This window comes from Cynara cardunculus, assembly GCF_001531365.2.
Source record: "Cynara cardunculus var. scolymus isolate 2C chromosome LG 17, CcrdV1, whole genome shotgun sequence".
NCBI classification, from domain to species: Eukaryota; Viridiplantae; Streptophyta; class Magnoliopsida; order Asterales; family Asteraceae; genus Cynara; species Cynara cardunculus.
The window spans coordinates 32,515,334-32,538,071 of NC_037544.1; the positions used below are offsets into that span (position 1 = coordinate 32,515,334).

At 34.7% G+C, this 22,738-nt stretch overlaps 1 protein-coding gene across 3 annotated transcripts; it reads left to right on the top strand.

The window, feature by feature from the left end:
• Nucleotides 1-3,649: 3,649 nt before the first annotated feature.
• LOC112500249 (U3 small nucleolar RNA-associated protein 25) lies at nucleotides 3,650-21,027 on the top strand. 3 transcript variants are annotated; one of them, XM_025103650.1, is made up of 26 exons: nucleotides 3,650-3,790; nucleotides 5,829-5,936; nucleotides 6,006-6,122; nucleotides 6,920-7,064; nucleotides 7,284-7,372; nucleotides 7,453-7,627; nucleotides 9,674-9,809; nucleotides 10,201-10,324; nucleotides 10,707-10,807; nucleotides 10,917-11,048; nucleotides 13,556-13,636; nucleotides 13,759-13,934; nucleotides 15,207-15,279; nucleotides 16,295-16,354; nucleotides 16,491-16,529; nucleotides 16,605-16,693; nucleotides 17,814-17,878; nucleotides 18,882-18,928; nucleotides 19,067-19,126; nucleotides 19,274-19,345; nucleotides 19,604-19,633; nucleotides 19,715-19,809; nucleotides 19,892-19,997; nucleotides 20,104-20,166; nucleotides 20,296-20,367; nucleotides 20,608-21,027. In XM_025103650.1, the coding sequence occupies exons 2-26, from the start codon at nucleotides 5,906-5,908 to the stop codon at nucleotides 20,680-20,682; spliced, it is 2,253 nt and encodes a 750-aa protein (XP_024959418.1). In that variant the 5' UTR covers nucleotides 3,650-3,790; nucleotides 5,829-5,905; the 3' UTR covers nucleotides 20,683-21,027. The 3 variants fall into 3 exon arrangements, with proteins under 3 accessions (XP_024959418.1, XP_024959417.1, XP_024959419.1); XM_025103649.1 differs by having other exon boundaries at nucleotides 5,829-6,122; XM_025103651.1 differs by lacking the exons at nucleotides 3,650-3,790; nucleotides 5,829-5,936 and adding an exon at nucleotides 4,994-5,351.
• The last annotated feature ends 1,711 nt before the right edge of the window (nucleotides 21,028-22,738 follow it).

Genomic DNA, 22,738 nt, shown 5'->3' on the forward strand with positions numbered 1-22,738 from the left:
CTTTTCTTGTGTTATATATATAAATAAAGAGATCAGTTCGTCTCTGAAATCTGCTTTCTAACAAGTGGGTGGAATTGAGTTTGTGATTCTTTTCAGCTTTTCTTGAAATGGGAAGATCCCATTTTGTGGCTTTGTTTCTTGTTTCAGCTGTGCTATTCTTTCTCCCAATTTTCCATGGAAGATTGGCCATGGCTGCAGGGACCCAGATGGATCAGAACAATGGGGTTATGTTGAAGTCAGACCTAGTAAGCTTCAGTGATTCTGTTTTCCTTTAAAAATAAAAAAACCCATTTCATCACTAGTAGTAGTTACTAAGATAACAAGATACATATATATATTATTTAGTAATATATATACTATTGATGATAAGCATTTAAAGAAGTTTGCAAAATGAGGAAAACCAAGAGAAAGGATTCAGAGCTTTGAAACTTGGTTAATGGGTCATAAAATTAGATGCTTCAACATAACATGATTTGTTGTGTTTGTTCCACTACTTATATGTTAAGTCTCTATTTCTATTACAGTATGGCAGCCATCATATGACAAAACTAACAACATAACATATATGCATTATTCAAAGAACTTGAAGATAAAACAGACAATCAATTTTATAAAGGAAGAATTCATTGTGCATCGAAATATGGTAACATATCTCTTTACAATTCCAAACATACCACCAGGTGATGATCAAGAATATTAAAACCATATAATTTTCATCATAAACTATTGGCCAATGTTGCTATACTCCCAATAACTATTTATATTGATGGCAATAAACTATAAGTTGTATGAGTTCTGAAGTTGCTCTTATCATCTTCTCTAATGGTGGCAAACTGTATGAGTTCTGCAGCGGCCCTATACATGTGACTGTTTGAACCATAAGTTTACTGTGCACACAACTGTGTAAACAATTTACTGTGCACACAGCCATGTAACTGTTTCTATATCTATATACATGTGACTGTTTCTATATCTATCATGGCTACTGTATTGATCCATAAGTTTGAACCATACAGTCTACTATCATGGCTACTGTTTCTATATCTATCATGGCTAAAATTCACAAGCTCCATGAAAGTATTTGTCTATACACGATCGACACATGTGGTAGTCATGATGTGCACCAATTTTAACTGACTAAAATTTACAAATAAAGCAGCCACTTTTTTCAGCACAGATAAGAGATTCTTAAGAAGATAAAAATACATAACCTCCTGTTAGCTACTCTTATCGAAGCACACTTTCAACTCAATACTAAGATATCAGTGTTACTACATATTAACACAATTAACATAATTACTACATATTAACACAATTAACATAATTACTACATATTAACACAATTAACATAATTACTATATATTAACACAATTAACATAATTACTACATATTAACACAATTAACATAAAAATACATAAGTGCACTACAAATTTAAGTTTGAAAAAATACTAGTCGGTTTGATTTTGTTACCGTTAATGTTGCAACCGAAAACTCTCTCAGACTTTGACGAACAACTAGGGCTTCAAAGACCGAGGGCTTGACGGATCTCAAACAGTGCAGAGGAGTCGATCGCAAACAACCAGGCTTTGAGATTCTCAGGGTTTAGATGTTTCGATCGCAAACGGATTCTATTCTCGATGATGATCGCAAGTCGCAACCGGATTCTATCTCGATGATGGTCGCAATCGCAAGTCGCAACCGGAATTCAGTATTTGGGCTGTTTTTGCTTATCAAGTATTTGGGCTTTCAAAATGAAAATAGTAAAGTTGTTTTAACAAGTATTTTATGGTCCATCAAGTCCATTTTTGCTGCAACAAGTATTTGGCCCAGAGTTTTTGTTTTAAGTTAAGTAGTTTATAATTTTATATAAATCATAAGAGTTTAAGACTTTAAAAGACAAAAATATATTTCTAAATATATAATTATATTCATATTATTTTAAACTTTAATGGACACTTAAAAGTGTCCTATTAGCTCTTAATCTCTAATAGGACATCCAACCGTGTTGTATTAGCTTTTAAAAAAAATAGGATAATTGAAAGGGTCATATTAACATTTAAAATAAGATATTGGTCTTTAAATTAATACGACACTTAAAAGTGTCATATTAGATCATAAAATAATATGACATTCAAAAGTGTCGCATTAGATTACATGATAGGACGTCAAGATATGTTACTAAGACATCAAAAGTAAGAGTCCTATAAGATTAAGTCAAATAAGACTCATAAAATAATGTGTCGTATTAGCCTTTTTAAAGGACGGTTTTCGAAAAGTGTCCCAAAAAGTGTCCTATAAACCCCTTTTTGTTGTAGTGAATAGTTATTTTTATATTAATATTAATATTAATATTTTTTTTTCAAAATTTTATGATATATTTAAAAAAAAACATTATTGTTTTCTCAAAGCCACATAAAACCATATTATAACATCGCCAGAGAACAAAATAAAACGAAACATTAAAATCGAAATATATCTTGCTGCATTGCACAAATACCCTTCTAATTAATATAAAACTATAACTCTAATTTTAGATTACATAAGACTAATATATTTTAACAAAATCCACTATTAAATAACAAGCCGATTAATAAAAATATATAATAATTATTTTATTAATGTAAAGTGTGAAAGAAAATTAATGTACGAATTACTAAAAAAGAACTCAAGAAAATATTCATTCAAAAATACATATTAAGGGGTGTTTGAGATTGCTTATTTGAAACAACTTATACATTTTTACAAAATCATTTATCTATACTATATTATAAACCATTTGACAAAACTTTTAAAAACTATTTTTTATGCATAAAATACTGTTTATTAATGCATATTACTTAAAATTCAAAATTACAAGTAAATTGTGCATAAGTACAATTTATTAAAGCTTTATATTTAAATTCGTGTAACTAGCTGCAGATAAACATAATAAAATAGAGAATAATTATCTCATTTTAAATATAAAAAATCTAAACCATAATTAAGATAATCATTGTGCTATAACAAAATATTTAATTATTATCTTTATAAAAATTATATTATTAAACAAAAAATAAAAAATGAGAAATTCTAAACAGTTAGTTTGATACTAATATCAATATTTTTTTTCAATTTTTTATGAATCTTCATATTTATATTTTATTTAAAACTAAAAACATTATTGTTTTCTCAAAACCACATAGAACCGTATTATAACATCGACTGAAACAAAAAAAGAACAAAACACTAAAATCGAGATGTATCTCGCTGCATTGTGCGAGAACCCTTCTAGTCAATTTATTATAAGTCAGAAGGGTTTAACTTCTTCAAAAACTTCTTATTACCGATTTGACATCGGTATAAGTTGTTTATCCAAATATTTAAAAATATTTATTACCGATATCATACCGAAATAAGGCAATAAATTATTTTTATAATTCATTCCAAACACCGCTAAACGTTATGCATCAGTTATCCATACCATCAAATCAAACCATGTATATTGTATAATAAGATATTTCCTGTTAATTTGTAAAAAAAAGTAATTTTAATAAGTTGGTGGGGATTTGATGGGGATTTGATAGGGTTTATGCAAACATCAAACACAGACGGCCCTTGTCTGTCTTGCGGCTTTCTTCTTCTAAATTTCTACCATCTCTTTAACCAGTGAACAAAACTTCTATACAGCAGTTGAATTCGACTATCGACCGCCGACGGCCGACCGGCTCTCGCCCTCTCGCTCTCGCCCTCTCGCTCTCGCTCTCGCCCTCTCGCTCTCGCATATTGACTCTTGTGAGTTGTGACTTGTGAGGTTAGGGACTTGGGGTTATTTACTTTACTTATTTTATTTTTTATGTTTCTAATCTTGTTTGATTGCAAAACCTAAGTATGAAGCTATGAAATTGGTCCTTTGTGGTTTGTCATTTATGTTTCTAATTCTTGTTACTTACTTACTGTATCACTTGATTCACTTCAGTCCTTCACTGTATGTCTGTTAAAGATGTATGTATAATTCACTGTATGTCTGTTACTTATTTTATTTTTTATGTTTCTAATTCTTGTTTGATTGCAAAGCCTAAGTATGAAGCTGTGAAATTGGTCCTTTATGGTTTGTCATTTATGTTTCTAATTCTTGTTACTGTATCACTTGATTCACTTCACTGTATGTCTGTTAGTCCGTATGTATAATGTTAATGTATCATGTATGCCTAATTCAAGTAAGAAAACGGTAGTTTAACATCATAAATCAAGTAAACTTCTTGTAACTAGATTCAAGTAAGAAAACAGTAGTTTAACATCATAAAGCAAGTAAACTTCTTGTAACTAGATTCAAATTATTTTTGTTTAGGTAGCCAATCACCACAATCCAAACATTCAAGGAAATCTGGAAATGTAGGTTGAGAACCCAAATGAGGAAGATTGGGAGAAAAAGGAAGTTATCAGGCACAAAAATAAGTACAACTGTTGKCTCATTTGTACGCTTCACAGTAGTCGAGAGGTGAGACTACTTGCACCTAGTTAGTTTACATGCACACCACCAAGTAGACTACATGCTCTTTTATACAAGCTATTTGAAGCATAGATATACCTATGCAACACTTAATAGGTCCTTCAGAGACCCACTACCTGTTTCAACTTGGAACAGCTCCAATTTTACAGGAAATACTGTCAACAATGAACAAACTCCACCTTAGCGTATATTCACTTAGGGGCTGTTTGGTTGGTTTTCCATCAAGTCTTGTATGGATAAAACTGTTTGCCTGGATTAATCTACTTGTATATATTGGAAGGTTTTTGTTTGGGAGGGGTTTTTTCGTAGATGAAAGAAGCATGCTTTTTAACTGGGAGGGGCAGGTTTGGAAACAACTTGGCTTTCTGCATAAAGCTCCCCCTAAAAGCTTATTGAATAAGCCACTTTCAATATCATTAAGCCACTACCAAACCGTCATATATAGCTGACCCAATAAGCTGCTCATTAAGCTGCTAACAAACAAGCCCTTAATCAACAAAAACTAGATTGACTTGAGAGCAAGCCACTCAAATACTCAATCACAAGAACTTACATACATGCCCCCCAACAGACCAGTCATCCACTTAAAAGAACTCTCCCTGCACTAAACAGAATTTGTAAATGTGGCCGAGAAAGCAGATAACTGTGTTGTGTGCTAATCTTGATCATGCTGACATCATTTACACAAAGAATCAACTTTGAAGGAAATGGTAGGCCTCAAAAAACGCCATAAACCATAAATCAATTGGAAACAGAATTTCGCTTCTATCTTCTTACCATCTCAAACATTCTACATGTCTGTCTAGCAACAGGAAATACAATATAATAAATGCAAGAAGTAAGCAGCAAAGCCTGTTTGAAGGTACTTGTTACCTTTTAGATGTAAGGTCCTGGACATTTCTGTAATTTAAAAATAATTGCATCCTAAATATGGGTCGAGGATTATTCATTATTTTGGTTTTGGACAAGTAGATGAGTTGGTGTTTAAACGCAAGGGCTATAACAACTTGATTAACGAAACCTTAATATATTATTTTAAAGTAAACACTAAACTATAAGATCACACTTATGAACAAAAAACACTAATGGATCTCTCGGTCTATGAAGGAGAAAGCTAGACAATTGTAAATTACCACACTTGGATGTTTTTAATTGGGCATCATTTGGACTTTTCGCCGTGGGCACCAAAAATCTCAGGACCGGCCCTGAATATATATATATATATATATATATATATCTGTTACATGGAAGGAAATTAGACTCCTATGTGACCTATATATATCTGTTACATTGATGCAAATTAGACTCGTTTATGTGACATATTTGTATAAAAAACTAGGTCCGGCTCCTGGGATTAGAAGGCTTGTGTTCTGCCCGTTTCTCTTATCGATCTTCTAAATATTAAGTTGAAATCTTATGGCTAAATCAAGGTTTGCCATAAAACGGGGTAAGACTTATACCTCTCTTTTTGTTTCCTTTTTGTTTTCATTTGATTTAATTTGTAATCATGTTACAGGATTCAGCCGTCCAAGAACAAATGAATCCCCGAGGAGGATTATGAATAAGCGTGCTAGAAGAAATCACGCTGATGACGAGAAAGTTCCAGATAATCCCTCCTCAACAAGTGATTCAGGCAAGTGAAGTAGTTATCTTTAAGATCTTTTTTTGGGATTTTAAGGTTTAACTTGTTACATTCTAAAGATGAAATTGTTATCGATTATGCTATATAGTAGCACAAAATTTCTTTTTTGTTTTAAGCGTGCATTATAAAGCATTTAGGTGTAATCTAGCTTTAACGCATGTTGGATATCGGTTTTATTACTAGCAAACAATGTAGGTATGAACATCCACGATTGCAGTTGTATAAACATGCATTCACAATCACAACACAGACATATGCAAAAACCAAGACTTATAATATATAGTGGATAATTTTGAAGTATGAATTAAATAAAACTCTTTTACAGTTTAAGTATGGGAGACTTTGAGGTCTGTGGTGCTTCATTACAATTAAATATGGATGCCGTTTTTGTATGCCTCTTTGCGAGTGCTCTTATGTAATTAGTTTTAATCTTTGTTCAATCGTTTCAAATGCCTGGAGGGTAATTCGAGAAGTAATAACCACAAGGGTGGTGCCTGATTGGTTTGAGCTTGGCTCCAAAGGTCAAAAGTACCAGGAGGTCTCAGGTTCAAATCCAAGGAGGAATAAAAATCCCCTTATGGCCATGGAGGTTCAAATGCGGTGACTCCAGGCTATCTGCAAAGCAGGTGGTCGTCCTGGGATTAGTCGGCTCGCATAGCGGGTTAGATATCCAGGTTAATAAAAAAAAAATCGATAAGTAATATAAAGATATGACAAATTGCTATTATCGATCTTTGCATAAATGAGGAAGTGATGTTTACTTAAATTGCTTGCTTTATGCATTGCAGGCACTTCATCTGAGGAACACTCGAATATAGCTTCAGAAGAGGAACAAGATGAGGTGGTTGCTTACAAAGAACCATCAATGTATGATAGTTTGTTGAAGACACTTGGGTCAGCTAGTGAATCGATTGCTGATGCTTACAAGAGGAGGTAGTCTGTTTCTATTAAAACTTTATTTGTTTTCTCTTACTTCTTACACTTTCTGGGTGCATCTATATTGGTTCAAAAAATGACTTGTTTTTGCTTTTGAACCACTCATTGCATTTTTTTGGGATAAAGACTCATTGTATTCATTTCAACTACCAATGGCTGGAGCAAAGATCTGCTAATATCAATCTAACCTTTGTTGGTTGCTTCCACCCTATATAGGCAACGCGCAGAAGAAGGTAGAAGTGACACAGATGAAGACCAGGAGGATGATTTAGAATCTTTAAGCGTTTCTGAAGAAGATGAGGATGGTAAGAAGCACCTAATTTAACTGTCAGTTTCTAGAAAACTGTAATTCTAGTAATTCTAACTTCCATTTTTTGATGATTAGGATCTGAAGATGGATCTCCTGGAAGCGCTTTAGACCTAACTGATATAGATGGATCTAGTTTGGCAGACATTGGAGGACACATTGAAGATGATGATGATGAGGCATCTGATATGGATGAAGAAGAAGAAGTTACAGCGAATGGTCAATCTATTGCAAAAGAATCAGAAATCTCAAGGTAATTATAATATTTTAATGTCTTTTTGAGTGAGCGTTTGTGTTTCTTATTTGACTTTATTCTATTCAATTTTAACAAGCTTTTGACTTTGACTTTGCGTTTGCATTTTATCATCATTCTTTTTTCTTGTTCAAGATTCTTTTTGTCACAAGTCACACCTACTTGACATTTTCATTTTGGTATCAAGCTGTTTTGTGTACTGTACCCAATTGTTATTACTTTCTTTGACTTTCATATAAACTATTTTCGTGAATTGTTACTTGCTCCATGGGCGGACCTAGTGTGTCGCCATGGGTGGCACGTGCCACCGTATTATTTCGCCTCCGAAGGGTAAAAATTTTAGGTTTGTTAACGGTGCTACCGTATCGTTTCGGAATGTGCTACCGTATTTTTTATAAAATTCAAAGAATGGTGCTACCATATCATCATGAAGGTGGTGAGAAGAAGCAAGAAGACGCCGGAAAACCAGAGGATGCGGCGGTGGTGATGGAGATGAGAAAGTTCCACCGTGCAAACCCTTGATCTTTGAGTGCCTCCACCAATCCAACAGTTCCGGCCACCATCCATGCTCTGCTTCTTGAACTCATCTTTTTGAAATGCTTTAATCAAATGGGTTTTCCTTGAAATGTTGCAAGTGTTTGATGAAGAGGGGTTTAAATAGATGTTTGGGTGGAGACCAAAATAGCCCCAAGTATTAGGTTATAAACAGGGGGCTGCCAACGGTTTTAGGGAATTGAGTGACAAATACCACATGAGGCAGCCACGTGTTGCTACCGAACTTCTAGTTTAGATTAGAGTATATTTCTATATTGGTCCTTAAGGTTTAGTTGAAAACTTTGAAGTGGAACTTCATTTTTTGATAAGTACAAAAATCATTCTTGTGGTTTTGTCATTTCGTGAACGGTGCAATCGTATTAATTTGTTGTGTGCCACCGTATGTATTTTGAAACTACAATGAGAACAAGTTTTATTTGGTAGAGTTGGTTTTCAAGGCTTTTATTCTACCCCACAACCAAGTTTGAATCATGTTAGTGTCATTTTCTTAGTCAAACGGTGGCATCGTTTGAAAAAAATTTCCTATATTTTTTTTCTTATGGTCAAGTGGTGCTACCGTTTAAAAAAATTTCTGGGTCCGTCCCTGACTTGCTCGCAAGAAATTTTTTGATGTGGCGAGGTTAGCCATGGCCTGCAGAATAAATAAAGACAATTAATTTGCTTTAAAGAGTTCTTTTTGGGTGGTGGGTATATGCCACCTTATACCACCCTTTTGCTTGGACCGATCAATGGGGACAAGGCTTAAGAGTGATTGCTAGTAAAAGCATAATGCTGTCTAGGCAGCATCAAAGCTTAACATGAATTTCCTATTTAGTTAGTAAGTGCCCAGTCATAACATATATGTAATTAGAATCATAACCTGAAAAGCTTCATCCTCTTCTCCATGAAGAGATGTAAAGGTTTATTAATTGACACTTCGGATTAGAGGAAGGTTACTCCGTTTGGTCTTGCATGTCATTTCATTTGGAGGCTGAAAACCTATTTAGACTATAACCTAAACCAAGTGCCTTGAGATAATGAGCTGATACACCCACATCTGGTTTTTGTCGGAATTGCATTATTGATAAACGGGAATGTTGTATTTGCTAGTTTTACTCTTGAGGAATATGTATGAGATTGTGAACTTGAACAAACAATTGGTTGTAAGTTGGTTGGTGTGTTTGAATATACTTCCAATTAGAGTATCCGTAGTTGGAGTTTGCATTGTGATTGGTGTGTGAAGGGCTGTGCAAATGGGAATTCCTTTCTGGTCCCAATTTCCAAAAAGTTCTAAATCTTGGCTTTTTCAGATGAATTCTGGTGGAAGCAACCACTTCAGAAATTCCTCACTTTCTGAGCTACAAAGATAAAATAAATGTGTTACTGTTGGATTAAGAAAGTGGGAATCCCACCCACATACTGATACCAATTAAGGAATTTATGATTGTAATCAATGGATGAGAATTGTATATTTTAATTTTAATTTTAATTTTATTGTGAATCTTTATGCAGTTCATTTTCTGCTCACCTGGACTATAAACTATTGAAAGATGAGGTTGAAATTCTTTCAAGAAAAAAAGGGAAATATAAATGGGAGGTTGATGCAGCTAACTGCAAGTGGGTGGCAACTAGAGAGCTGATTTTAGAGGTATTCTGGTATTTATGCAACGTTTTACATTAAACGTGCTTTAGATCATCTTCTACTCAATCATTCGCGTAATTTAAAGGAAGTAATTATTTTCTGATTTGATGTTTTAGATGTGAGATAAAACTATAATCCTTTTAACATCGAGCTTCTATTTCCTATCTAGTTTCTCTGATCTCATTTGTTGGACCTATGCAACTTATGCAAGCTTAATGGCTTATTTATTCTTGAACAATTTAGTTGTGAAATAATGCATAAGCTGTGAGTAAGAATTTAGATTTTATAGGATCACTTGAACAAAGATTTATTTTTACTTTTCAGAGGATATTGTGATAGACAGATCATGCTCTGTTAAATCCGTAAGAGTTTTCTTAGATCTTTATTATCTTTGCAGGATTCCTACATGAATTCTCCTTATGGTCTAAATCTGAAGTTATATGACCATTGGTTGAATAATTATGAGGCGTCTGGAGGGCATGATCTTCATTCATCAAGACAGAGATCATTCTTCTCTCTTTGTAAGTGAATGATAAAAGGGCACTTGGAAACAAATCTTTTGTTGGGTCCTTGGTCTAGTCATGTATTCTTTCTTTTTCTTTTTTTAACAATAGAGTTGATGTGTTTGATTGAAAATTTACGAAAACTGGCTCACCACATACACAAAAGTTGGTTATGGCACCACCATACGGTTTTTGGTATTTATTGGTTTTCTTGAGGGAGAAAACAATCTTAAAGTTCTTGCTGTTATGAGCTTTTTCTTTCTTCCTATTAGTTGTGGCTCCATGTTCCTCATGAAAGCTTATACACACCAAAGTGTTCACAAATGTAGGCAACAACTATTGGATATGTTGAGCATTATATAACTCTACTCCCTTACATCTTTCCAACTTATTTATACAGGCAACAGCTATCGGGATATATTGCACCACAACAAAAAGCCATTTTATCTTAAAGGCAGGGAAGAAGACTCAAGTATCATGGATGCCTATTTGTTGCACTCGGTGTGTACATTTTTATGTTCATATCCAATACTTTCACAAACTCACAAATGAAACATTGCTTGTTTATATATTGGAAGGGTGACCAAAGGATTCTTTTTCATTTTTGTAGCTAAATCATGTGTTTAAAACAAGAGATCTTGTGACAAAGAATGACAAAAAGCTGGCTACTCGTAAAGAGGCTAAGCATGAGGAAATTTTAGACAGCGAGAATTTCCTTGACCAGGGATTCACTCGTCCTAAGGTAATATATCATTGGTTTTTATGTCGATTACAATTCTTCTTGCCTGCCAATCTTTGCATACTTCTATCTTTTCCAACACCTTGCAATTTGCATGACCTAACCATCTCAACCAGAGTTTTCTTAAGCTTCTCTTTAACGCGTGCCACCCCAACCTTTTTTGTATACTGTGATTTTTAGTACTACATTTCGTTCCACATCTTGTTCAGTAGTACATTTCCGCTACACTTATCATTTGCGCATGCTATTTTATGTTGGCCATTACTTCCCGTGAGAATCATAGAAATCTCATTGCATTTGATATGATTTACGTCCCTAATAGTCCTTTCCTGCATCTTAATCAACTTGTGTACATTATTCTTCCTAGAGGGACACTAAAGAATACATGTAAACTTCTAGTTGCAAGGCATATCCGGTTCCTTAGGGCTGCTTTTGGTACATGGGACAGGACAAGACAAGACAAAACTCAATGTCCCTGCAGGACACAAACTAAATGTCCCACGTTTGGCGCGACATTGGACTAAGACAGGAGGTGGGATTGGATGGGACAAAAAAGACTTCTTTTGTTCTACCAAAATAGGTGGAACAAAAATCACAAGGATGGGACAAAACTAAAAATTATCAATCTACCCCCATTTGATTTAACCCTCATATGGTATTTGGTTTAATGGTCACCACCACCATTGGCTACCACCAAACTCTGTCGACCACCATCTGCGCCCACCTTCACTGCTCACCTTCACCACAATCGGCTACCACTACCACCGCACACCACCACCACCTTCTCCTCCACAACCACCAATTCCACCTCAACCTCTGTATCCACCATCTCAGCAACCGCCGCCGCCACCACCACCATCACCACCACCACCACCATCACCATCCACCATATCCAGGTCCTCCACAACCACAAGCACAACCTCCATCACAACCACCATAGGCCACCGACCACCACTGCTCATTGTCACCACCACCACCACCACCGCCAGCGACCACCTCCACCACGATCGACTACCACCATGGTTTTAAAAATCATTTGAGGCTTTTGCCTCGAGGCAAGGCGGTCCAGAACCGTACTTGAGGCGGCACCTCTTGGATCCGGGACGAGGCTTACGCCTTGGTTCAATGAGGCGGTTCGGTGAGGTGCGAGGCGATGTCGAGGTATACGCCTGAAATGATATGCTTTGGTAATGGCTCTTTTGGACTTCTTTTTATAAGTTTTATGGCAGTAGTAATACTTCTATTTGTAGTATAAGTTTTTCTATTTTAGAGAACTAGAAGTCAAAGCTCAATGGACCCAATGTATACTTGTAATATTTTAAAACCCAAAAAGCTAGTACTTTCTCTTCTCAATCAAAAAAGTGGTTCAACCCTTCCTCTTCTTACAAGCAACCAATTTTTCTACACCTTCGCCGCTTATCTCACGGTTTCATTCTTTCCTTTGTCAAGAACCACTGAGCCAGCGCCACTTAGTAATTTAGTATTGTATATATAAAATATACATACAAATGTATATATATTTGTATAGTACATATACATATTTTGGTGTATATATATTTCCGCCTCATGCTTACGCCCTGGACCGCCTCAAGGCTTACACTTGCCTTCTTGAGGGAAAACACCTTAAGACCCGATTCCACCTTTTAAAACCTTGGCTACCACCACTACTGCCCACCACCACCTCTACCTCCATTACATCCGCCACCTCCATCTCAACTACTGCTACCTCCAGTAACCATCATATCAATCACCACTGCCTCTACCTCAACCACCATCACCACCTCCGACCGCCGCAACCACCACTGTCGCTGCAACCTCCGTAACCGCCGGCGACCACGGTCGTCACCTCTGCCAATTCATAAGAACCTTCCAAATCTTTTTCCCTTGTACAAACCAAGTTCATTCGAATTACCATCAGTTATATCGGATTCTTCATTCAAATTTAGTACTATTAGATATATCCATGTATGTACATATGTATGTATGTATACGAAAATTGTGAAAAAATGTTTATAAATTATATTATTTATATATTTACTTGATTGGTGTCACTTATTACTATTATATCATATAAAACATCATTAAGCAACATTTAGGGGCAAGGGGAACTAGTCCAGACCAGTCGTGTGCAGTCCTGGTCATACCAAATACCGGACAGACAACTTGTCTTGTCCGGTCCTGTTCTCTTGTCTTGTTCAATCTTGTCTGCATACCTAACACTACAAAACCAAGCTCACTATGCTTGTTTTATACCATGCTAGAGTTAATATTGTTGTTTTTGTTCTGCATAAGCGATCCTGTACATACTACAAGCCAGATGATAATGTTTGTATTTAATTATGAACAAATTTTCATCTTGAATCACTTGTGCATTGTGGACATGTTTAGTGAATTATATTATTTCTGCTATATAGAATATAAAAAATTCATATGACATTTTTAGTTTCACTTATGATGTATTACATTTACTGTGTCAAGCATTGAGCTATAATGTTTATGATCAATTTTAGGTATTGATCTTATTACCAATGGCAAGCATTGCATACCGAGTAGTTAAGAGGCTGATTCAGTTGACCCCGGCAGGGCATAAGGCAAGTGTAAATCTTAGTAATGAATAATTTGTCATGGCTATAAAGGGAAGATGTGTACATGCAATGGCACAGTGGACAAAGAAAATCATCCGAAGATGATTCTTTTTTCTTCGTTTTGACAGGTTAATGTAGAGCACATTGATCGCTTCTCTGATGGGTTTGGCCCTGGACGATCTGATGAACAGCAGGATGAGGATGGTATCTCCAAGTCATGGAAAACCTCAAAGCCATCAGACTTCCAGGCACTCTTTGGAGGGAATAACAACGATCATTTCATGATCGGCATCAAGTTTACCAAGTAATTTATGTCCTTGATTTGGTTGCATCCAAAGACTATAATATCACCTTTGTTATCGAACTAGCATCTCATGTTAACCTTGTGTGGTTAAAATTGTTCGCACCACTATCAGTGCTGATGCCTATAATATGCGACTCTGTGCACTGTCGAGTCTTCTGATAGTCTGATTTTCTTAAAATGTTTCTGGCCAAAATGCAATAACTAATGGTTAAAAATAAAAGCAAAAAAAGTGTCTTTGCAGTTGGTTGAGTACTTCAGTAACTATCAGTTGGATGTTTGATATTTTATCAGCTTCTATTCGATTTTTTTTGCTCTCTCTCTCTCTAGTAAACTCGTTTAGTTGCACACAACTAAGGATTTATTTTTTACTTGCCCACTTCTGAAAACTCGGGATGCCATTTTATAACAATCGTAAGGGATTCTGATTGATTCGCAAGTTACTTATTATTTTGAGTTCTTTGAAACTAGAAATTGAGCTAAATGTGCGGTTTAGTTAGGATCATGAATTCATGATACATGATCATTTTTCTTTTTCATCCATCAGTATGATAGACCTAAGCATTTTGACCAAAATACATTATAGCGCCTATTACTTTCGGAGTTCATAAAATTTGGTATTGAACATGCAGTGTAAGATCATGATACATGGAAGATTTTGTCCTCTCTCTCTGTCCTGTGATAGATCTGATTGTTTTGATTAAATTCTGAGTACCTCAGGATATTCAACTATTTGATCTCATGTTGAGAACTCATCTGAAACCATTGGTCAATAAACTTTTTTTCCCTCTTTTTTTCTTGTTGCTTCGAGTGTTAATTTTGGTTTTGCCTTTTCCTTGTTGCATACTTAAATGCCAGCAATGTTTTTATTTTGCTGAGATTCAGAAATACTTTGATATGCATTGCGAAGGTCAAGTACAACTGCAAAAGTGACAACGTTTTCTGTGCAGTCTTTACATAATTAATCGCGAGTTGATCTCAGTGTCAACAACAATTTCATTTATATGATGTTTAAGTTGATGCAATTTGTTGTATGTGCCATAACTCTTGTTCCTTTTTAGCGCCATTTTCCTCCGCTAGCTGGGGGACTCTATCCCTAGGGATAGATTTAAGGTCTGCAAACCTCCCCCCCCCCCCCCCCCCCCAAAAAAAAAAAAAAAATAACAAGAGAAACCCTACCTCCAGGTGGGATGTTATGGGATATATTGTTTTTGTTTTATCAAATTTCTCAATTTATTAGTGCTTTAATCTTTGACATCCTTGTTTATTTTGTAGGAAGACCATAAAGTTGTACAGTGACTTTTATACCTCAGACATGATTGTTGCTTCTCCTCTTGGTTTGATCACCGTGAGTACTCTTTTAAAATAACTCTTTTCTCCTGTCAAATCTTGGAATCTTATTATGTCATATTATGCTCTAGTACTAACATCAGACTTTAGTAACAAGTTATTAATCCCAAAAGATTTGATATACTTTTGCGCCTACTTGCTTTGAGATGATGGCTAAGATTTGTTGAAGCAATACAATTTTTGGCGTGGAGCACAGAGGGGTTAATGTGGCATTGAAGTAATATTACATGGTAAGAATATATGAGGAATAATTGTAGTCATAGGATTAGAGTAAGGTGGATGAATATGCAAAACACATCAACCCTTTTTGATTTTGTAATCTAACATAGGTTTCAAAGATTGTGGTGAATCCTACTTGTGATTTATCAGTCAAAATGTTGGATGCCAAGAGATAGGACGCACAGCAGATGAGTGTAGCAGAAAGATGAACATGGAGGTGGTTATGTGCAAGAGAAGGGGATACGATTAGAAAAGATGATCTCCCAGGGAAAGTTGCTTTTGGGAGGACCAGAATGGTATATACGTATCTAGGCAAAATTTGTATTTAGTAATTTGGCAGGAAACAATTAGGGATCTTCTGTATTAGGTGATTTAGTATTCCTACTGAAATCCAACTTCCGGCCCCATTAATGTTTAGAGGACGATTATAATTGGCGTGTCTTTTGAAGGAGTCCGAAGTGCAATTTGTTATGTTGGTTCATTTTTCTCTTTTCTCTCAATAAACAGTTTTGGTTAGCCTTCGGATTCGAGAGCAGAAAGCAATGACGGTAGATTTAGAAGGCTTAATTAGATTCTCAATAATGAAGAAATCTGTGCCTTTACCGTGCTTCTGACTTTTCCAATTATGTGAATTTGCATGACCTTATCACATTATATGAAAGTTGGTATTGGTTTTCAAATTACTGTGTATTATATTTTAAAAACTGAGTTTACTGGATCTTATTCATATGTTTTCATTTAATGTTATCTTTTATTATCGGGCTAAATGCGAATCTTTGATTTGTTTCTTCTAGAAAATTGGGGAGGCTGAAGTGGAAAAGGAAAAAGATGTGGATTATCTGTCTTCTATCGAGGTAATTTTTCTTGCTGTAATGGTCTTATAGTGTTTATATTTGGTTGCTTATTACCCCGACTTCTTTTATACGTTGAAACACACATACACCACCGACTTGTTTTGTCCCAGCTAATGGAAGGAGCTTTTGTGTATAGGTGCTGATTGTTGATCATGCAGATGTCATAGCGATGCAGGTAAACTGCAAGGATAAAATTTCCATTTGATACATTGTTCTCTTTTCATTAACGATTCCAAGATCACTTGTGCAGAATTGGTCCCATGTGAATACTGTTGTTGAGCAGTTGAATAGCATACCCTCAAAGCAGCATGGAACTGATATAATGCGCATAAGACCATGGTATTTCTCTCTAATGTGATACTAGGTCGTTCTCTTAAACTTTGTTGTCCATGAAAGATGAAACCAATGGAATGTGGTTGTTTTCTTTTGATATTTTAGGTTTTTTGTATGTGTTATGTCCATAATCAATCATCAATCTCATTGTTTTGTTCCTTCTTTCTTTTGTTTACCCATCTCCTAATGAAAAAGACAAAAATACGTGCATGAATGCATATCACTTCCCTCCCCAATACTTGTGACAGTATGCAAATCTTCAAATTGGTATGTTTGCTATTACAAGCATCGTTATATCTTAAGCTAGTTGGTGTTGGGTAAAAACAAATTCATTATGATATCTTGGTGCAAGAATCATCCTTGTATTTCTGTACCTGATGTAACCACAGCATCTACCTTTACCATTCCCAACCCCCCAAAAGAATTGCTAGAATTTAATGAAGGCATTCAAAGGAAAGCTGCTTCTAGGAAACTTACTTTTGGCATAACTAATTCTCAAGATTTTCTGCTTTGAACACAAAAACTATGCTAAACTTCACCCAAGAACATTGCATGGAAGCATAGGTGGCTGACAACTTTGACCGGTCTTGAGTGTCCCAACCTTGGCCCAGGGTGATCCTGGGCTCACCCTCAACTTTTTAAAAAGGTCTCTTATGCACCGTGAAGAATCTTTGATCGGGAGGTGTCTTTATTTGATGGTATTTTTTTTCTGAAGTTTTTTTATATCTTTTTTTTTATTAGATATAAACTTGACGTTGTAGCTTTTAAAAATTAATATACATATTCGGTTAGTTATACTGAAAATGATGTTTTTGTCGACATTAAACAAAAATATCATTGTATTCAGAAAATGAAAACTCGTCAATGTTCCAATTATATAATACATACATTGTGATGGATCACTTCATCAATATAATATCTATAAATAATTACATTTAAGAGGACCACCCTGATCAAAGATCCTGGCTCCGCCCCTTCCCTCTCCCTGTCTTTTCTTTCGCATTATCTAGGGAAATACCTTTTTGTCTTGTATATTTAGTTAACTCAGTAGCTTAAATTTATATTACAAGCTTGAAGGTCTTAAGTATCATTTCAGCATGTATTCTTAAGCTGTCTCAATGCATAGGTACCTTGATGGACAAGCTCGGTTTTATAGGCAAACAATCATTTTAGGATCTCATGTAAATCCAGGTAAGATCCTTACATTGGTACCAAGGAGATATCTTTTAGTCTTTTACCTGTTTTGCCATTGTGTTTTTTTATTTCTTAATTATGTTGAAGGTTTTTTTGGAAAAGTAAATGTGTTGAAGTTGTTACATGCTTGAAGTGGTATATAGATAAACGAGTTCAATACTCTAGTATATTTGTAAGTCTTATCATGTACCAATTTACCGGTATCAATAGGCCCTTTGGAAGGGGGAACTTAAGTTAACTGTTGTTTACCATATGGCTGTGCCGGTGAGATACAACCTGCCCTGTTTCTTGAAGGGCTTGGCTTGTTTGTTTATCATTAAGTTCAGGTTCAAGCCTTAGTAATGTTTGAGTCCAAGAATGGAATGAAGCACTTCAAATATGTGGCCATCCTACATATATTGTCTTTCTAAACTTGGTGTTGTAATTCAATCATGTATTTTGATGCAGAAGCCATAATAAATAAAATACGTAGCAGACAATGGGCTGAGAATAGACTAATGATGTTCATCAATGAATTTATTCTGTGTATTTAATTCAACTTTATCTATGCATGTACATACATGTGACGGGTCCTCCAAAAGTTGTATTGCACAAGCTCTGTTTGAAACCAATTGTTTTTTGAGCCTCTTACAACTTGCTTATCGCACTTCACTAAGTGGGTTTGGGTGAATTACCGCACCCACAAATTCCATATTTTACAAGACGAATAATTTGCATTGTTCTATCACTCGCTATACGTTCCGTCATTCTTACTAAGCTTATGTTTGACAAAAATGGAGCTCACTGATGACTTTGATCTATTAATCACATTATTTTTTGCTGCTTGGATGAACAATTTGCAATTGATAACGTTGTCGTTTAAGTGTTGAATAAAAAAACTTAGAATACATCGCTTAAGGTTGGTATTATCGTTGCTCTAAAACATTTAGGACTTGATGTATGCAGTATCATTTATTTATTCTATGTATTATGATATTTGAATTTATTTTTCTTTTACCAGATATTAATGCTTTGTTCAACAACCACTGCCTCAACTATGAAGGAAGGGTGAGTAAATATTTATTTGTAGTTTCCAGTTCCACCAAACCTTTCCTCCATCACTATGATTTTTTCACTTAACAGAAGCAGGTGTGCACTTAATTGTATTCTCGTTTACTACTGAAGGTTTGAAACTTCAATTTGCAGGTAAAACTGTCATTCGAGCACAAAGGCGTTCTTCCAAAAGTTTTGCTTCAAGTGAGGCAGGTTTGTGTTTCAGAACTCCCTGTAAATCATTAATCCTACATTATGGATTTCATTAGCTTTTGTTGATACGGTGAGTGACTTGCAAGACCTTTTTGGTAGGGACGAGTTCTTACTATTACTTGTTTGTTCTTGCCATTTGACATGCAGATCTACGAGCGTATTGATACCGAATCTATAGTGGATGCTGATGATGCCCGCCTTGATTACTTCAAGAAAAAGGTATGATGGTTCATTCGCCTTTCCAGTTTCTTCATTTAATAATGCATCTCTATCAGCTCCAGGGGTTAGGTCCGAATCCATGTTATTTTAGGGAAATATTGCATGTAAAGGCTTACCCTCCTAACCCTTTTAAAGCCAAGGAGCCTCCTGGTATTATTTGATATGTATATATATATATATATATATATATATATATATATCAGAAAAAAACCTTTTGTTTCATCATAATATGTACATTTGACATGTTTCTTGTTGTAGGTCTTCCCGAAAATTAAAGATTCTGTCCAGGTATTATTTAAAGAAATGCTAATCAACTAAAGGAAATACTTTCAGTTTCTGGTGGGTGCCTAAATCCTCATTTTGATGCAGGGTGGAATTATGATCTTTATTAGTTCTTACTTTGAGTTTGTTCGGGTACGAAACTTCTTGAAGTCACAAGATGCATCCATGTGTCTACTTGGAGAGTGAGAATTTGTTTTTCTTCTATCTTATTTCATCAAATCCTTTGTATATATTGTTTCTGAAGATCATTCTGTGACTCTCTAGGTACACAAAACAGAGTGATATATCTCGTTCACGAGTTTGGTTCTTTCAAGGAAAGCGGAAGATCATGCTGTACACCGAGAGAGCCCACTTCTACCATCGATACAAGGTAAAAACAAATTTTCATTGTCTGCCTAATTGGTCAGAGGCATGATATTTGATTTTAAGATACTTGATGCAAGATTTCTTGACAAATACCTTGTTTGTAAACACAGATTCGCGGAATTCAGAATTTGATAATTTATTCTCTTCCTGAGAGGAAAGAGTTCTACCCTGAGGCATGGTCTTCTAACCATAATTCTTTGTTTTGTGAGAATTTTGAATCGCTAAGGAAAAAAGGATAAAATGAATAAAAAGGATAACTCTCGTTATGAATAACGTTGTTTTTTTTGTTTGTGTAACTGCAGATTGTGAATATGCTTGAAGGATCACATAGCATGAACTGCACAGTGCTCTTCTCTCGCTTTGATCTTCTCCGGGTAACCATTTTTTGCTACACCCTTGTCGTGCTATTACCCCCATCCGTCTCAAAATAAATGTCTATGATAAAGAATACAGTTTAAGAAATGTTTATCAATTACACTTAAATATTCGTGCGTCAGAATTAAAGGTTATAGGTGGAAATTTAGTACATTATCACCATCTATTTTTGAAAATAACATACTTAAATAGAAATATGAACACTTATTTTCTTTTCTTGTGATGGCTGTTGTGTTCAGCTGGAGAGGGTTGTTGGTACTGTCCCGGCAAAAAGGATGGTGACGTCAGATAAGTGTATCTTCACATTCTGTTAGATAAATACCTACGTCAACAATCGCAAAAACTTGCATACTTACAACAGAATATAGGGCTCGGCCTTTTCCGAGAGTTTTGGTAACGTACTTGGAGTAGCCATTTTTCTGGGTAGATAATGTGTAGATTAGAGTATCAACTATCCTTTTCGGAGATCGGATTTTGCTTCATTAAGCCGGGAATTTGCAGAGTTTTTTGGCTTGTTTTTGTAGAATATTACTAGTTGTAATATTTAACCATATGATATCATGAATGAATTCACTTCTCGTACACTTGTAAGCCAGAATCTGAATGTGGTCCCTCTTTTAAAATTAAGTACATTGGGGTCCCGTGGATTGCATTTTGTTTCGAGCTGAGCCTCTGTTAACTCTCTTTAATTTCTTGTTCATTTTGTAGTTGAAAATTAAACAGATCATATATTTATATTAATATATTTATTATATTATTATTAGATTAATATTTTATCATTAGAATAGTGTATATATATATATATATATATATATATATAAATAGGTTTTTACCAAATAAAATATATGTGGATCCATTTTGCATTTTTATGTAGAATGTGAGAAAGAATGAAAAATTAATTGATGTTATGGTTGTGAAAAACATGTTTTCTTGTATGAAATGATTGGTAGATGATGTTGTTACGGGATCTTCCTTATATTTATCGATTCTAATTTTTTCAAAACTCTTGAGACTAATTGGGATACAAACAAGTTGACGTAGACACCATGACTAAAATTACAGTGGTTATTAAAGTTTTTTTAATTCAAAAATAAAATGCAAGTTGAAAATTTTAGTTTTGGTTGCTACCATGATTTTGGAGGTGAATTTTGTGATTTATAGATGAATTATTTTCAATGACCTTCTCAGATGCTAGCATTGCATCAAGTGATAGGAATATGTCAAAAAAGTTTTTCTTAATAAAACATAGTGATATTCATTGTAAATACTTTAACGCATGTTTTTGATTTAAATGTGTCGATACTTTTTTATTTTATAAAATGGGAATCAATTAACATAAATAATACTTTTCCATAAAAAAAACACTACTTATATAACTCTATTAGAAAAATAAAAATAAAACAACAATTGTAAAATAGTTAAAAAAGTAAGTTTACAATAGACATGCATGTATATATAAGAACATGATGCTCTTGGTCCAAGCATTTTGGGTCAAGTCAATTATAGGTTTAAGTTTCTCTTCCTTCACCATTTCAACCAGATAATCCAAGTTATTGGCTTTCAGTCAAAAGAATCGAGTTTTTGAGCAGTCAAGATTATAACCATTTGATTTTTCAAGCAAGATTTTTACAATAGATGTCAATCTTTATAAAAAGAAATTTGAATACACATGCAACTTTCAGGTCTGATATTTTCAACATTCAGACCTTGCAATAAGATCTATATTGGTCTACGTAGAAAGAAAGTCAACATACAACTATATATTGGGTTGGTTTGTTTAGTTTGATTTTAATAACATCCAAAATAATATCACAAACTTTTGCTTGCTCAAAATTTATGCAATATTTTGTATGACAAAAAAAGTTAAGCAATCAAAACTGTCCAAAAGTTTAAAAGAGGTAACACCATGCATCTCTTTGAACTTCTCTTCAAATAGTACAGGGACACACTCCACAGGCCTAGTGGTGACGGAGATTCTAAGTACAACTCTTTATACGTGAAGGTTTCGCAATGCAACATTGAGAATACCACTTATGACCCAGATACAATCTTTTTATTCTCACACTTTTTTCGAGAGTCGAGGGTTTTTGCCCGACCCCTCCCCGCTCCGACTCCACCACCGAGTGGGATATACTGGGATAGTTTGGTGACTCCTGGAACATATGTCTCAATCAGAACCTTAAATGAATACCAACTTTTGTTAATCCAAAAACAAAAAAATCAAATTACCAATGTTTATTGTAACTTGTTCTTATAGAGACATAATTTGTACATTTCTTTAGTTTTCTCAAGTTGTGTCCAAAGAAGGGTCTTTTTATAATATACAACCATTTAAAGTATTTTATAATATGGTATGGATTCATACGTATT

Excerpts from the sequence above, each read along its gene's own strand:
- LOC112500249 (XM_025103649.1), top strand. The coding sequence starts at position 5,906 with ATGGCTAAATCAAGGTTTGCCATAAAACGGGGTAAGACTTATACCTCT. Across the intron at positions 7,065-7,283 it reads GCTGATGCTTACAAGAGGAG|GCAACGCGCAGAAGAAGGTA; the intron begins GTAGTCTGTTTC and ends CACCCTATATAG. Across the intron at positions 7,628-9,673 it reads AAAGAATCAGAAATCTCAAG|TTCATTTTCTGCTCACCTGG; the intron begins GTAATTATAATA and ends ATCTTTATGCAG.